The 17,332-nt window shown below is 34.3% G+C and overlaps 1 protein-coding gene across 1 annotated transcript in view; it reads left to right on the forward strand.

The window, feature by feature from the left end:
* The window catches only part of LOC138710611 (arrestin domain-containing protein 1-like), a 116,425-nt gene that overhangs the window by 72,789 nt on the left and 26,304 nt on the right, over positions 1-17,332 (forward strand). Inside the window, exon 2 of the mRNA XM_069841616.1 lies at positions 16,673-16,811. Within this exon, the coding sequence (XP_069697717.1) occupies positions 16,673-16,811 (139 nt within the window). The remainder of the gene's footprint in view (positions 1-16,672; positions 16,812-17,332) is intronic.

Below are 17,332 nucleotides of genomic sequence, written 5' to 3' on the forward strand. Positions count from 1 at the left end.
TCTCGTATGTTAGTGTGATGTATTTTTTGTGTTCTTGTGTTTGTGTTGTATTCTTATGTTTTTTGTGATTATGTTTTGTCTTTCGTATTATGTTGTCTATTATGTTGGGATTGTATCTGTTTTCTTGTGCTATGTCTTTGATTGTGTTTAGCTCTTCGTTGTAATCATGTTGGTTCATTGGTATGTTGAGTAGTCTGTGTACCATTGTTCGGAATGCAGCTTCTTTGTGTTGTGTTGGGTAATGGGATGTGTTGTTGTTGTTGTTGCTGCTGCTGCTGTTGATTTTGTGGGTTTTCTGTAGACTTTTGTTACTGTGATGTCTAGAAAATTTATGGATTTGTTGTTTTCAATTGAAGAGTCCACTGCAAGAATGATGGATGTCATTTGGAATACATTTTACAGGAGAAGCAATTGAAAGTTTGAAATGCTTAGCACTCAAAGCTTAACTGTAATTTTCCGATCATTACTGGACAATGACTATCAGTGTTAATGCCATATAACTCTCTATGTACATTCTATATGTCTTAAGCTATGCATTGACAGTTTTGGTTCATTTTCGACATGAAAGTGACATCCATCATTCTTTCAGTGGACTCTTCAATTTCTAATGTGTAGTGTAGCTTTGGGTGTATTTTGTTTATGTGTTGATGTAGGTTTGGAATCTGTCTTTTGTTTCCTATGTATAGTATTAATATGTCATCTACGTATCTGTGCCAATATATTATGATGTTGTCTGCGTGTTTTTTGTTGTCTTTGTTTAGTATGTATGTCTGTTCTATGTATGAATATTTCTGCTAGTATGCTGGAAATAGGTGATCCCAAGGGTAGGCCTTCGGTTTGAGTATAATATTTGTTATTGTATGTGAAGTAGTTTTATTTTGTGATGATGTCTCTGATGTGGAAGATTTCTTTAATGTGTTCTTGTGGTGTGTTGTAGTTTTTTGAGCATTTGTTCTAGTATAATTAACCAGTCTATGTTTAATTAATTGTTATAGAATGTTAGCCTAGTTTGATATAGCTAAGTAAAATGAGTCTATAATTATTCATGTTGTTTTATCTCCTGATTTATAAATTAGAATGACTATTCTATTCTATAAATTATGTGGACAGATATCTCGAGATGAACATATATTAAAAATTAACCCCTTACCGCATAGGACAGTCTTGCACACACCGGTTTAATATTAAAATAACTTAAGTAGTTCTTTCTTTCTCATCTGATGTCACATATGGTCAAATCCAATTCTTGACCGTGTGTCATATCTGTCCCAGTATGCAGTTTGAAATATTATATGCTTATATGATAAATTATATGAATATAAAACCGGTATGTGCCATATCTGTCCCAGAATGCGGTAAGGGGTTAAGATTAATAGAAATAAAGTACATAAAACAAGATTAATTTTTGATGTCCTTTGGATTTTTCATGATTATGGAAGTATTTATGAGCTCTATTCCAACTTTTAAGATCCCTTTCTTTTCTCCTATTTTACTGCGTGGGAAACAGATTTTAGATTGATAAGGTCCTTTCTTAAGTTCAACATCTCTTTCTGTCTTGTTAACTGGGATGGTAGTAACTGGATTACTAGGATGTGATCGTGACGAGTCCAGGATTCTTCTGAAAATGAATTAATGTTTTGATAATAATAATAATAATAATAATAATAATAATAATAATAATAATATTCATCTTGATTACACAACTTTTAACACTGTATCACTTCGGAATATGACCGAAGATGACCGAAAATAGGTCGAAACATGTTAACAAGGTACGTTAAAATTTAACACAAGAAAGTTCTCATCATACATATTCCGAAATAATAATAATAATAATAATAATAATAATAATAATAATAATAATATTATTATTATTATTATTATTACTATTATTATTATTATTATTATATGTTTTATTATGTTTAGACGGGAAAAGCCAATTGTCCGAAAATACAAAAACTATACAGATCCAGTCTGGAGTTAACATTCATGCATAACCAAAAGTTGATTAACACGAAAAGGGTTTATTTACAGAACATTTTTTGTTTGAGTCTGGTAATTTTTCGAGTTGTTTCCTACAACCTATGTATGTATTTTGAGGGATACACAGGTTCATTAGGGGATGCCCAGGCACCCCCGGAACCTCCCGTAGCTCCGCCAATGTTGCAAACTTTTAAACGTAGAACTACGTCTGGGGCTCCATAGTAAATGGAAGTCATAAGTATGGTAGATTACACATTTATTTTGTTTCATTATTCTTAGTTACAGTTTCTATAGGTATAGAGGAAATGAGATTTTGAATAACAAATAATGGACGTTGATGCGGGAAATATGAGATGTGGCGAGTTCATCTGAATCCTTCCAAATGTCTTTTAAAAAATCATAAGTTATCTAGAATAGGATCCGCCGAGGAGAATGGTTGATTCTTTTAATGTTGCTACTACAAAGTACAGTAGTACTATGTAAGCAGGATGTAAGGGGTATAAGTGCCATTATTTTAACTGATGATTATTCATGTCATAAGGAAGAAAAAATGTCCTCACAATTTTTTTCTAATTTCAATATTTAACTAATTATTGAAGTTTGCAATATTAGACGTTTGACAACGTTGCTGGATAGGGAGGAGAGGGTTTAGAAGTACACAGTACAGCTCAAGCGGGTACAGACATACCGATACAAAACAGATGTTCTCTACTAATGCAGGGGCGGACCATGACCATAATGTTTACATAAAACGAGCAGCAAATACAAACTTTCAATCTCATTAATAGAACATTATGGTAAATTTCCAGTTTATTTAACAATACTGCTCTATTTTTATTGTACACCTAAAAAATAAACAATAATGGTTTACTGCACAAAATCACACGAATTTTTTTTCTAACGCAACATTTTAATCTCTCCCGCTTCCATAAAGCAGTGCCATTTTTAAATAAATTTCTGGTTGTGTGATTTTCGAAACGGGGTAAGAGACTTCTAGTTTCTAATAATCGTTGAGAAACTGCTACAAAAGTTCGCCGATTAGGTAACCTTCATTGCGGAAAACGTTGACTGTACATCTTTCTTGTCTTACTTGAATTATTAGTATTTAGTATTAGTATTTATTTATTTAACCTGGTAGAGATAAGGCCGTTAGGCCTTCTCTGCCCCTCTACCAGGAGATTCCAACTACAATATGAACAATAAAATTACAATTAGTATTAAATTTATAATTACAATTACAAATAACATTATAATTAGCATTAAATTTACAATGACAATTACAATAAAATCAAAGTACGAAAAGATTACCTGAATAATTAAAGCTAGATAATTTATCATAGAGAAACAAAGAATATTTTATATTTACTGAATTACAAATTAAATCTAGAATAACAAAATTGTATAGTGATGAAATTACTGAATATTGAAATATTTTGTGATAGATTAAAGAAACTATTTGCAAGAAATCAATTACTGACCAAGTGCCTAGTAAGTTTTCGTTTGAATTCAATTTTATTTCGACAGCCCCTGATGCTAGCAGGTAGCGAATTCCAGAGTCTTGGCAGGGCTATTGTGAAAGAAGATGAGTATGATGAGGTGCGATGGGATGGTATTGTTAGTATTGTTTCGTGACGAGAGCGTGTGTTCAGATTATGGTGGGAAGAAAGGTAAGTGAAGCGAGACGACAGGTACGAAGGAATAGAAGAGTTATGACGACTTTGTCCATAAATTAATAACATATGATATTCGTAAACTGTGAATGACATTGTAAGTTGTTTATCGAACTGTACTGAACTATCACCCGCTCGGCAGTAGACCTATGGACAGGGAGCTTGAACTCAGCTGACATGTACGTACGTCTGTGCAGAGTACTGGCTGCTCAACATGTTGCCACGTCTCTCACGACAGAATATTAACAAATTTAAGCATGCATTATTATTTAATTTCAAGAAAACGTAATAGAGCACAAATATTTATTTAAACTAATATTAACTCTTTGATAGATATAGACTACCTACTGATGTAATTGTTTTCATAATTTTACTAACGATATAAGCAGCATAACGCAAATAAAATAAGGAAATAAATTTTTTCTGGGAAAACTATAAAGTTTTGACCCTACGTTGTATGGACATATTTTGATCCTGTAGACCGTCCCCGACGACTGTGAAAAGGACGGCACTTGTACTCCTTATACCCTGTATATCTAACGATTTCAGTCGAATTGTTTCTTACCAACAGACGGACGGGTCAAACACAAATTACTTTTTTTTTTTTTGCATATAGAAACGTAGGGACCTATATTGTTAGTAGAAATGAAAGTAATTTCGTATACAATTCTTGAATATTTCTTAACGATTGTACTTCCAAATAGCTCAACAAGATTTCATCATAAATGCGACGAATAGACTTTATTATTGGCATTTTCTTCCAGAACAAAATGCTTAATATGTTGCTCTTACTACAGAAAGAAAAGAAACAAACAAAGACACAATGAGTCTAATCAGCAACTGCTCTTCAGGGGGCCTTGGTTCATTTTGGCTATTGTTAACTACATGTAGCCGAAATGGCCTCCTGTACCAGCAGATGATAGGCCTAACATTGATTTCGTTACGGTCTCATTTGTGAACGTTTCTACGCCCTCTTCTCTACAAAGAAATGTATAGACTCAAGTCTGATTCAGCTATACGTTTTTGCGTAGGACTGTGTCATGTGTCAGAAGATAAAAATAAGAGAATTTGTTTCGAATAATCTATTATTCCCCTTTGCGTCGCTGTCAGTGCATGATGGAGCAGCTTTACGCTTACCGTACTTCAAACACCTGATGGTGCAGGAGTTTGTTCGATGATGATTAATCATTCATTCATTCGAAGATAATTCGGAAAGCTCAGTTACCGGTTCGATAGATGAGTTCGAAGATTGTTTTCCGGCACAAGCAGCGCTTTTTCTTGCGCTGTTGAAACGTTTTAACTCGCTCTGCAATTGTGGTTTAGGCCTAGTGTTTGTCCTGTTCAGATGTTCATTTCTTGTATTTTGTGACTTACGCCTATACTAAAACTTTGCTTCGAATCATGAAACGTTTTATTTTTAGAAACATAAATTTAACATTTATTTAAAGAATTAGAAGAATCGGTTCGAATTTATAACTTTTCTTAACGTTTTCATGATTTTGACGTTCATAAGCGGTATTGCGTGGTATCTTCAAAATATGTAGGCTAGCTATTTCTTCCTGAAAAGAATATATACAGGATTAAGTCATGTAATCAATTCCAGGGAGTTATTCTTTGGAATATTTCAAACAAAAAGTTAAATACAATTTTGCTCGTTTTTGTTTCCTTTTCGAAATAAAATTTGTTTTATATGAAACATTTCATAGCGTGTCTTGGGAAAGTCATTGATTTAATTCTCAATATGCTCAGTTACTTTAAGAGAGCAGTGTATTACGATAGTTGATTAAAAGAATTTTAGTTTTGATCTTTAAACGTGCAGAAATTTTATCTGAAGAAAATGCAACTTCTCGTCCTGGAAAGGAATTTTAAAATGCTACATCCATTCGGATCAAATGTCTGCATTTTTAAAGGACAAAACTAAAATTCTTTCAGTCATTTATTATAAAAATACACTGCTCTTTTAAATTGATCGAGCACATTGGGAATTAAATCAACATCTTTCCCAAAATACGCTGTGAAATGTTTCAACAACATTTATCTCGGAAAGGAAGCAAGAACGAGTAGAATTGTATTAAACTTGTTTGAAATATCTCAAAGAATAACTCTCCGAAATTAATGACATTACAGTAATAGTTCTATTACTTTAAAACTTAAAGCGGTTTTCACTATGTCATTATTTGTGTTTATCATATATCCTAGTTCATAAACGTCCTATGTCAATAACGTCAACGCTGTAGTTGTTGTAGGTCTCTTAAAATTAGGTTTTCATTTGTCAAATAAAAGTATTAAAAATATAAAAAGCTGAATATATCAATACTTCAATATAACAAATACAAAAATAAAGCAGTTATTTTGGCGGATTAATAGATGTTCCTGGATAAATATACATTAATTGCATTGTCTATAAAGTTACAGGGAATCGAATCCCTATACTTTTGCAAAACATTTATGCTGTTCATGGTTGTTATGTAAGCATGGTTGGAATTATAAAGATATCTGAAATTTGGAATAAAATGTTGATATTTCTTTTCATTTTTGTTTTTATACTCCCCGAATTTAAATTAAACAAGACGGAGGCTTCTTGTTAATTGCTTCTTTCAGTATTTAAGAACTCACGCGGGATGTCTTAAGTTCTGGCAATAGACAAAAATAGTTTTCTCCCATTAGATTTTAATGCAATAGACACTGTTATAGGTCTATCGAGAGAATCATGACAGAACGGCATATCAACAAATTTTGCGTTATGAAAAAATTTCAATGGAATCTATTTATGTTTGAAAACAATAGTTTGAGAATTATAATGGGCATGAGAAAGAATCGATGAAAATATCTTATGTACACAAGGATAGGAATAAACATTCCATATTTAAATGGCTCTACTGTTAACTTGCAGTTTTGTCGATATGTCCTTGTGGCACGATGCCCTCGGTATTATTTCATTTTACCTTGTTTAATTTTCAAAGAAGCCACACTAATCTGATTAATAACTTGATAAAATACAACTCACGTATTTCTGCTCTTTAATGCTAGCGCTGTGAATACATTTGCAAATGAAATACATCCTAAGCTCTCCGGATAAAGTAGGATCTATAAATAACTTCTTTTGCACGATATCGTTTTTCCACAACGTAAAATATGTCGGGCAATATTATTAGTAACCCTCAACCATTATACACACCGAAGAAGTTATTTTCGTAAGCTTACTTCCTCAATTAGAGAAGAAATTGCAACAGTAACAATAAATAACTGTACAGAAAACACATATGAAACATTAATATCTTGTTGTTTCAAATACGCTAAAAAAAAGTGACAGGCTTTTTAAGGAAAACCAACTGACTGCGTGAAACGTCTATACTCGAATTGAAGTAGTGCAATACAACATGTGGTTTCTATAACTGTACTGGACTGTACTGTATTCTATTTGATATTCATGTATGTATTTTTTAATTGGGTTATTTTACGACGCTGTATCAACATCTAGGTTATTTAGCATCTGAATGATATGAAGGTGATAATGCCGGTGAAATGAGTCCTGGGTCCAGCACCGAAAGTTACCCAGCATTTGCTCGTATTGGGTTGAGGGAAAACCCCGGAAAAAACCTCAACCAGGTAACTTGCCCCGACCGGGATTCGAACCCGGGCCACCTGGTTTCGCGGCCAGACGCGCTGACCGTTACTCCACAGGTGTGGACTATTCATGTATATATTGACTTGCTTTGTTAGGGCTGGACCCGGGACGAGTCCTTACATTTATACAGAGTGAATTTTTTATTTCATTTCATTTATTATATTCCATAGATCATACATTAGCAATGAAGTTTTAAGATGTGGAACAAATCAAAATTTCGAAAGATCACAATTACAATATTACAATTTTTACCAATTTTTACAATATTTTACAATTTTTACAATGTTACAATTTAGCAATTTTCTACAATTTTTACAATATACCCGAGGATTCGCCAAAAGATTACCTGGCATTTGCCTTATTGTTGGGGAAAACCTCGGAAAACCCCCAACCAGGTAATCAGACCAAAGGGGATGAACCGTAAGTAATGTAATTAATTTCAAGGGGTTATTATTTGATATATTCCAAACTAAAAAAAAAGTTTAATACAATTTTGCTCGTGTTTGCTTCCTTTACAAAAAAAATATATATTTTTATATGAAACATTTCATAGCGTATTGTGAGAAAGCAGCTACTGAACTAATTCCCAATATATGCTCAGTCAATTTAAGAGAGCAGTGTATTGTGATAATAAATAATTGAAAAAGAATTTTAGTTTTGTCCTTTAAATGTGCAGAAATTTGATCTGAACAAATGTACTTTTCGTTCTGCAAAGGAATTTTAAAATGTTACGTGTGCTTGAATCAAATGTCTGCACATTTAAAGGGCAAGACTAAAATTCTTTCAATAATTTATTATCACAATAACCTGCTCTCTTAAATTGACTGAGCGTACTGGGAATTAATTCAATGGCTTTCGTGAAATACGCTATGAAATGTTGTCTACGAAACAATTTTTATCTCAAAAAGGAAGGAAAAAAAGAGCAAAATTGTATTGAACTTTTTTGTTTGAAATATCTCAAAGAATAACCTCCAAAAATTACATTATTTTCGGTTCACTCTGTATAGACACGCTTTGGTTCATTGTGCGCCCTATATGTGGGGTGTTGGGAGAAAAAAAGGAATGTCCATTTTTAGCGATGTTATAGTATATAGCGCATTCTATAGGTGACAACTGAATCTATAAAACTGCCCAATCACAAAAAGTTTAAAAGTGAAAATGTCCTTATAAGGTAACGTTAAACATTTAGTACAACGGATAAAACCAGGAATGTTAAGATATTAAAACTTGTTTTCTCGATAATGCTGTTTTGCGCATTCCCCGTTTTCTCCCAATACCCTCCAAATGTAGAGTGGTTCACAAAGTTTTAGCGCCACTAATGGAGCATTTCTTTGCAGTGGTTTGAAACATATTTTCCTAATGAAGTTTCCCCCCCCCCATCTCTCACAATTTAGCAATAATCATTAATTTTCTAAACGTGTTGGTGTGAATAGAACTCTCAAATGTCATTGTGAAATTAGCAGCTTGTTATTTGTCTCAAGACACCGTATAAATTTACAACTCAGAAATATACCGATATGGTATTTATTTATGGTGTGTGTGTGTGTGAGGGAAATGCTAATGTTTTTTAACATTCATCAGCTTATAATATTACATTATTTAAAAATTATAAACCAATTTTTATAACAAGTTTCTCCTCCCTCCCCTAACTATATTGAAAAATATCAAAAACTATTTTCAAGATATTTATTTTTAAAAAGATTATTCGGTCTTTTATAACAAAATTTCGTACAACACTCTACTTAGCCTACTGAATTTAATTTAATAACTCTCGACTGTCGCAGATTACTTGCTGAGCTACTTTTAGTGCATAAAATATTCAACGGTCTGCTGGATAACAGCGAAACACTGCCACAAATCCAGCTTAACGCTCGAACATCAATAGTAATTCATAGTATTGTTTAGTCAACTGTCCGAAGACAGATCTGAACCTCACAAGCGACACCTTTAAGGCATCACTCATAAGTAGAGGCCGGATATTAGGCAAAAATCCCTTTTTTAAACCGAGTGTATGTATAAAAGACGTATTAGAGATAAACACGTTTTCACACATTTGGGGACGATAGGCCTAATTTTTATTTTGCCTTTTTTGCCTATTTTAGCTCCCGTTGCCTATTTTAAGGTTAAATACCTTTTTTAGCCTTTTACGTCGTTATTGTACATTTTCTATATTTTTAATGCATTTAAAATAAACCGCACATAAATTATATCAAAAAACAAAAAAGAACGGTTGTACAAATTAAATATATATATTCACCTCACATAAATATTTGCTGAGGATCTTATTCTCCAGCAATACATATGTTTCCAAGAAGTCGTAAACTTTTCTCCCCTACCGATTCCATCTTTTATGTCACTTAACAAAGATGTTTGAACAGTATAACCCTCAGTGCTCAGGTCACTTCGGGGTTTACGAGCGAAAGAAAGGGGATGAGAGAAGTATTAAAAGCAAGTCTCTAGGTCCCGATACTGTTGTCGTTTGCACGCACAAGTCACGCATACTTTGAAGTCTCTAATCCCTTCTCACACCCTTCTTTTTGAGACAATACATAGTCGGTTTCTACCGATCTCTGAAAGAAAGTAGAGACAGTCCTTTTGAAATAAGTTGTTTTAAGTTTGCTCCAATCACTTCAGTAGAAGTAGAAAGATCTTTTTCCACCATGAAAAACGTTCTCTCTGACAGGCGGCTCACTATGACAGTTGACAACTTAAAAAGCATCTTGTTGAGACATGTAATCAAGAAAAATGAGTACCGCATGGGATAGTTTATTAAATATTTTTCTATTTTTTGTCTGTTTCCATTAATAATAAATGCCTGTTTCACTGCCTATTTTTACTGTTTTAGTGCCTATATGCCTGTCTATTTTAACCAAAATAAATGCCGGGCTCTACTCATAAGGCAGGAAATAATGGGGTAGAGTGGCCAGTTCCTATCTCCCTCCATTGCATACATCGCTGACTAGTTACATATTACACTAATCAGACTTCAGATATTTATAGTATAAGAGAGTAAACTTAGATTTAATGCGCGAGTGGAAATTTTGGCGCCCGAAGCGAAGCCGGGGGTGACAATTTCCATGAGCGTATAAAATCTATTTACTCTCGTGTGCTCTACATCACTTTATCCATTCTGGTACCGGTACCTAATTTTCTTTTGTGGTATCTAAATTTGATTTTAAATTGTAGGTCATTTCTTTGTAATGTGTTACGATGAAGTTATAAATGAATTAATGTATCGATTTTACTATTGCTAATTTGTTAGTTGTCATGGAAAAAGTTTTAATTCACTGCTGTGAATAAAGCCATTGTTAAGAACAGTGAAAAAAGACGAGTTTAGATATGAGTTATCGATAAATATAATAAATCGTCAATTGTCACAATACAAAAACCGAACACCCCATCACATAAAAATTAACCACTGTTAAAAATGTGTTCTAATTTCAATTCATTTTGTAAGATATGGGATTTAAATTTCAGCATTTATTTAATTATAAATTTTCTTATTAAAATAATGAAAGTAATTGATTTAAAATAATGTTATTTGTTACTCTGTAATCTTCATTTATACATTTTACATCTTATATTTCTATCTATAATTTATCTTTTTTTTTATTTGTATTTATATGTGTCTTATCTATAGGCCTACGGATGACGTGAATATGTTAGGAGAAAATCCACAAACGATTAGGGAAAACACGAAAATTTAACTTGAAGCAAGTAAAGCGATAGGTTTGGAAGTAAACCCCGAAAAGACAAAGTATATGATTATGTCTCATGACCAGAATATTGTACGAAATGGAAATATAAAAATTGTAGATTTATCCTTCGAAAAGGTGGATTAATTCAAATATCTTGGAGCTACAATAACAAATATAAATGACACTCGGGAGGAAATTAAACGCAGAATAATATGGGAAATGTGTGCTATTATTCGATTGAGAAGCTTTTGTCATCTAGTGTGCTGTCAAAAAATCTGAAAGTTAGAATTTATAAACAGTTACATTACCGGTTGTTCTATATGGTTGTGAAACTTGTACTCTCACTTTGACAGAGGAAAAGAGGTTAAGGGTGTTTGAGAATAAGGTTCTTAGGAAAATATTTGGGGCTAAGAGGGATAAAGTTACAGGAGAATGGAGAAAGTTACACAACGCAGAACTGCATGCATTGTATTCTTCACCTGACTTAATTAGGAACATTAAATCCAGACGTTTGAGATGGGCAGGGCATGTAGCACTTATGGGCGAATCCAGAAATGCATATAGAGTGTTAGTTGGGAGGCTGGAGGGAAAAAGACCTTTGGGGAGATCGAGAAGTAGGTGGAAGGACAATATTAAAATGGATTTGAGGGAGGTGGAATATGATAATAGGAACTGGATTAATCTTGCACAGGATAGGGACCGATGGCGGGCTTATGTGAGGGCGGCGATGAACCTCCGGGTTCCTTAAAAGCCATTTGTAAGTAAGTAAGTAAGTAAATATGTGCCTTGTATTTATATCTGTAGGTTATTTATACTTTTTTTTTCATTTTTCATTTGCATTTATATCTGTATTTATTTCGTTTTTCATTGCTTTTTTTTTTCATTTTTATGGTATAAGTAACTATAATTTTGTCCTGTCTACTTTAATTGAGGCTTTGCCGTACCATAGACAAATTATGAACCTTATACAGCATTCGGGCCTACATGTGGTCTTCACTTAAGGACAAAGCTATTCCTCACCACTCAGGGTCAGCCTACTACAATACATAGGCCTAACCTACTCAATGTGAATGGATAATATTGCTTGATAAGTAAGTGAAAAGTTAACACGCAATTATCACGTACGCAGTAGGACATAATATATTGCTCGTAATTACAATGAAGGCTACTTGTTCGAGGCGCCATGTTCGTATGAGTCATGGGTAGCGCGGTGTGCGATTAATACTGCAGCGAACGTAAAACAATGGGCTTTCTTGGATCTGTAGAATGTATAATTACGTTCCACTGCAGTAGGGAGAAACAGTAACCGTTTTATCGCTGTTAAAACTGCAGTGCTAGCCAGATATGACTGCTTTCTGCCGGTTCTGTTGAACACAATTAAAGTAATTGTAGAGAATCATTAAGCCATTAAATTACTACAAGAATAGAAATGAATGAGCATGAATTACTCGTAGAAGCATTTTTCCCAGCCAGTGTGATTTTGATATCTCATTTTAGTAAGCATAAATTATTGCGATGTCATATCAACCGATTTCTAGTTATTTCATAGGCAGTGCCGCGAGAGGTTGCCATTTTACGATACATTTATGAGACATTTCAGTTGCGTGTAATTTTTTCTAGGTGAAATCAAAACCTCGAGCAGTCTTTACTAGGACTATTTCACGAATAGAATAATAAATAATGAATGCAATTAATATAATAGCACATTACTATTATTAAGTAATATATTGAATTTATTAACCTAGCAGGCTATTTATTATACAGGGCTTTCATTTCAAAATTTCCCAGTCTAAATAACTAATTATTTGAATTGAATTCAATTTAAACAAAAAACACGCAATTTAGATATTAAGGGGGTAGTCTGAAACCAGGCTTAATTCCATTCTATATTTCACCCCCACCCCCAGCCACCCCACTTTTAAATTTTAAATGGCACCCTTATATGCTTTATGCTTAAATATGAAAGAGCATTCAATTTTTTTATACACTTCATTCATTTGTTTTCGCATCTTTTGTTTTCTATCATCGACCTTTAACTTGTATTTTTGTTAATATCAGTTGATTGTAGGATGAAAACACAACTTATTTTGAGTAATTTCCTAAATTTAATCAATAAGGATGATTTATGTTCTCTTGAAGGGTACACAACATTTTAAAATAATTTAATACACGAACACAACTACTCGTATTACATGAAATGTTCGATAAGATTTTGTAGCTTTATTCTCTTCAGCTCTAATGAACATTGACAACAATCCAGGTTGCCAGGCGACTGAGGGATGGGAGGTGAAATCTAAAATGCAATTAAGCCTGATTTCAGACTTCTCCCTCAATATCTAAATTGATGTGTTTTTTGTTTAAATTGAATTCAATTTGAATAATTAGTTATTTAAACTGGGAAGTTTTGAAATGAAAGCCCTGTGTATTATTGGCCGAACACATCAAAAAAAGACTTTCATCACATCGGTCCCAAGATTTCCTGAACCTTTACATAAAAACGGAAGAGAGATATACAAAAGTAACATATCAGTTTTTTCCTTGCTCTTCAAAACCAAACAATACAAGCTCTACAATAATACAGCTTGACATTCCAATTTGAGTTGGTGGCTACAGCGTACACCAGTATCTTTAATACCCGGTAGCACGTCCTCTTGCAGTGATGCATGCCTGTATTCGTCGTGGCATATTGTCCACTAGTTCATCAAGGCACTGTTAGTCCAGAGTGTCCCACTCCTCAATGGCGATTCGGCGTAGATCTCTCAGATTGGTTAGTGGTTCATCTCATCCATAAATAACCCTTTCTAGTGTATCTCAGGCATGTTCGATAGGGTCCATGTCTGGGGAACATGCCGGCCACTCTAGCGATTTCGCCATCACGAGGAAATCATTAACGAGACGTGCACGATGGGCGCGAGAATTGTCGTCAATTAAGACAAATTCCTCTCCGAAATTCTGGCGATACGGTTCCACTATGGGTCAGAGGATGTCATCCCTGTATCGTATAGCCGTTTCATTGCCTTCCATGTCTACGAGTGTCGTACGGGGGCTCACATAATGGCACTCCAAAACATCAGGGAACCACCACCTTGCTGCACTCGCTGGACAGTGGTGTCTAAGACGTGCAGCCTGACCAGACTGCCTTCAAACACGTCTCCGACGATCGTCTGGTTGAAGGTACATGAAGAGTCCACTGTAAGAATGATGGATGTCACTTTCTTGTCGAAAATGAACCAAGACTGTCAATGCATAGCTTAAGACATATAGAATGTACATAGAGAGTTATATGGCATTAACACTGATAGTCATTGTCCAGTAATGATCGGAAAATCACAGTTTAGCTTTGGACGCTAAGCATTTCAAACTTTCAATTGCTTCTCCTGCAAAATGTGTTCCAAATAACAACCATCATTCTTCCAGTGGACTCTTCATATGTGACACTCACCTGTAAAAATAACGTTATGTTAATTCTGACGAGTTCATTCAGCACAATGTTGGGTCCATCTGTACCGCATCCCATGATGACTAGGTTTCAGAGCTGGACCTCGCCATGGACGTCGAGAGTGAAGTTGCGCATCATAGACCCTATTTCTTACACTTTGGGTTGAAACGTGACTACCTCTGGCTACACGAAGATCATTATTGAGCAAAGTGGCATTTCGTTCTGGATTCTTCCGAGCTGAAATCCCTAAGTAGCTGTCATCGACTGCAGTCGTAGCTCTTGGACGGCCTGTGCGAGGCAAGTCATCGGCAGTTCCTGTCTATCTGTACCTCTTCCATGTCCGAACAACATAGCTTTGGTTCATTCCAAGACGTCTGGAAACTTTCCTTGATGATATACCTTCCTGACACAATGTGACAATGTGGACACAATCAAACGTCGCAATTGACCTTTTAGCCATAGCAGAACTGCAGACAACACGAGTAGTAGACTTTCTTCCTGATGTTATGACTGTCTTACCTGCTCCGTTTGATAGGTACAGCTCATGCATGGTTGTTTACATCTTTGTACAGGTTTAGTGACATCTATGAATAGTCTAAGGGGCTATGTTATTGATGCAATATAAACACTCTTGAGACCGAGGTGATGCAAAACTTTCTTTGATGTGTGTATGTAACAGATTGCACTTTCTAACTTTTCAAAAGAGCGAAAATATTTATTTACAAATACAAGCAGAGATATCTACATTAAGTATCCCATCTAATTACAGCCAAATGACAGAAGCAAAGCCATTAACATTGAAATATTGATTTTTATCATAAACAAAATGAATATTCTACATTTTTAATGTAACACGTTTATGCGCTTGATATTGAAAAACCATGTTTTTCTTCTGCACGTGAATCACAGTACGAACTTTACATTTGGCGAATTAGTTCTCTCATTACCAACCAATATTTTACTAAAATCACACGAGTCCCAAAGTTACACATGGATTCCAAATGATTCAGTTTAAGTCAGTGGTACCTTTAGCCGTTCTAAAATGATCGCAACAAATCTACCTAGCTCATTCTCCTCGTACTCTAGATTGTGTCAAACTCTCCTTGCTACTTATCAGTGGCAACTCGTACATATAATAGTACAAACTTATTGCTATCCTTAATTAAAATAGAAACCAGTTTATTAAATATATTACAAACAATATAAATTAAAAACTAAAATTCATACGAACAAAAAAATTACTTTTAATAATCAGCTCAACAGAAACTTTAACGTATCATTTATCACCACAATTATCTTTTTCAAAATTGTTCTCTCATTGAAGACATACACGTTATGCTATTTTAATGAGACATTTTAATAATCCTGCTTCCTTATATTGTTTCTTTTTTCTTAGCAATTTCTCACACAACTTCACAGCTTCCCTCAAGAATGTTTTTCCTCATGAATGGTTTATTCTTCACTCTATTTGATTTATTTCCACCATAAAACTTTCTTTTCAGTTCTGCTAGTTGTTTAGCACGATAAGCACCTGCCAAGGGATAAAGTTTGTAAATATTGTAACTTATATTATGGTGATGATGAACTTTATGTCGAAATTAATAAGAACAGATGCGTAAATTTATATTCATTTACAATTGGAAAAGAGACAGCTTCATGTTCCAGAAAAAAGAGAATTAAATGTTAATTAATTAAATCTTAAAAAAATAAATAACCTTTGATATCGCCATGTGCATGACGCATATTTTCATATATTTTATGAAGTTAGTAACTTTTTTCGGTACAGAAAATATCTAATGTTCATCCCTTCCTCACAAAAAAGTATTGTCCTTCCCACAACTTATGAAAATAATACTTTCTTGCCTTCTTCGATTCACTTACTTCCTCCTAAAAGGACATTTTTATTAACCCGCCGGTGGTAACTAGGCGAGTACATTGAAGCACTTCAACAAACCATGCAAGTACAGGTGAACTTTACTAGAGGGGGGGGGAGGGTTAAGAAGTCACGTTCTACAAATTCTAAATGCACTATATTTACCTACCGCTGCTTCAAAAGAATACACATGCGCAAACCTATTAAAAATTTAGATCGTTGTTATGATTCGACAGGCCCTCACTTTCTGCATGTGCGTCTTATGTACAGTGTATGTATGTATGTATGTATGTATGTATGTATGTATGTATGTATGTATGTATGTATGTATGTATTTATGTATGTATGAATAACCTAGTTCTTGTTCTGCTTGTGTTGCAGCTTTTCTGCAGCAGACAGGTGCCAGAAGAAATCCGCAGGTTCGACGTGGTGCTGGAACAACCGGATCATATCTTCTTCTGTGGCGAACAAATCAGTGGCCATGTGCAGGTCGACCTGGCCGGCTGCCTCACTGTGCAAGGTGAGTGTCACAACCCTACACTCCCACTGAATATCATGACATGTCTGTGCATACTGTACGTATACGCTTATCGATTTTCTCACTTTAGACCTAAAGTTACAAGAGCATTATGACAATGTGGAATGTAACAAAGGCACGATACGGCTTTGGAATCAGCGATTTTAAATATGCTGTTTCGCGTAGAAGTTACCGCTTTAGCTGGCATATAATACGCACATTTTTCCTTTGAAAATGGCTCTGAAAAACAGGCTACGTCTTATAAGTTGATACTGAGTTTATGAATGGGGATTCTGTGAAAACTGAGACAGTGGTTAGATCATTTAAGAAGTGTGGTTTTAGTAATGAACTGGATAATACAAAGGACAGTTTTTTGTATGAGGGCTCAGATTCTGATTTAGAAGAGGTTTCAAGTGACACTTTATTTAGCTCTGGAGATGAATTTCTGAGTTCTGACGAAGAAGATTAAAAGATTGTTTCCTGCTTAGATTAGGTATCTGATAAAAATAGAATTACGCATTACC

The sequence above is a fragment of the Periplaneta americana genome, chromosome 12, assembly GCF_040183065.1.
Source record: "Periplaneta americana isolate PAMFEO1 chromosome 12, P.americana_PAMFEO1_priV1, whole genome shotgun sequence".
NCBI classification, from domain to species: Eukaryota; Metazoa; Arthropoda; class Insecta; order Blattodea; family Blattidae; genus Periplaneta; species Periplaneta americana.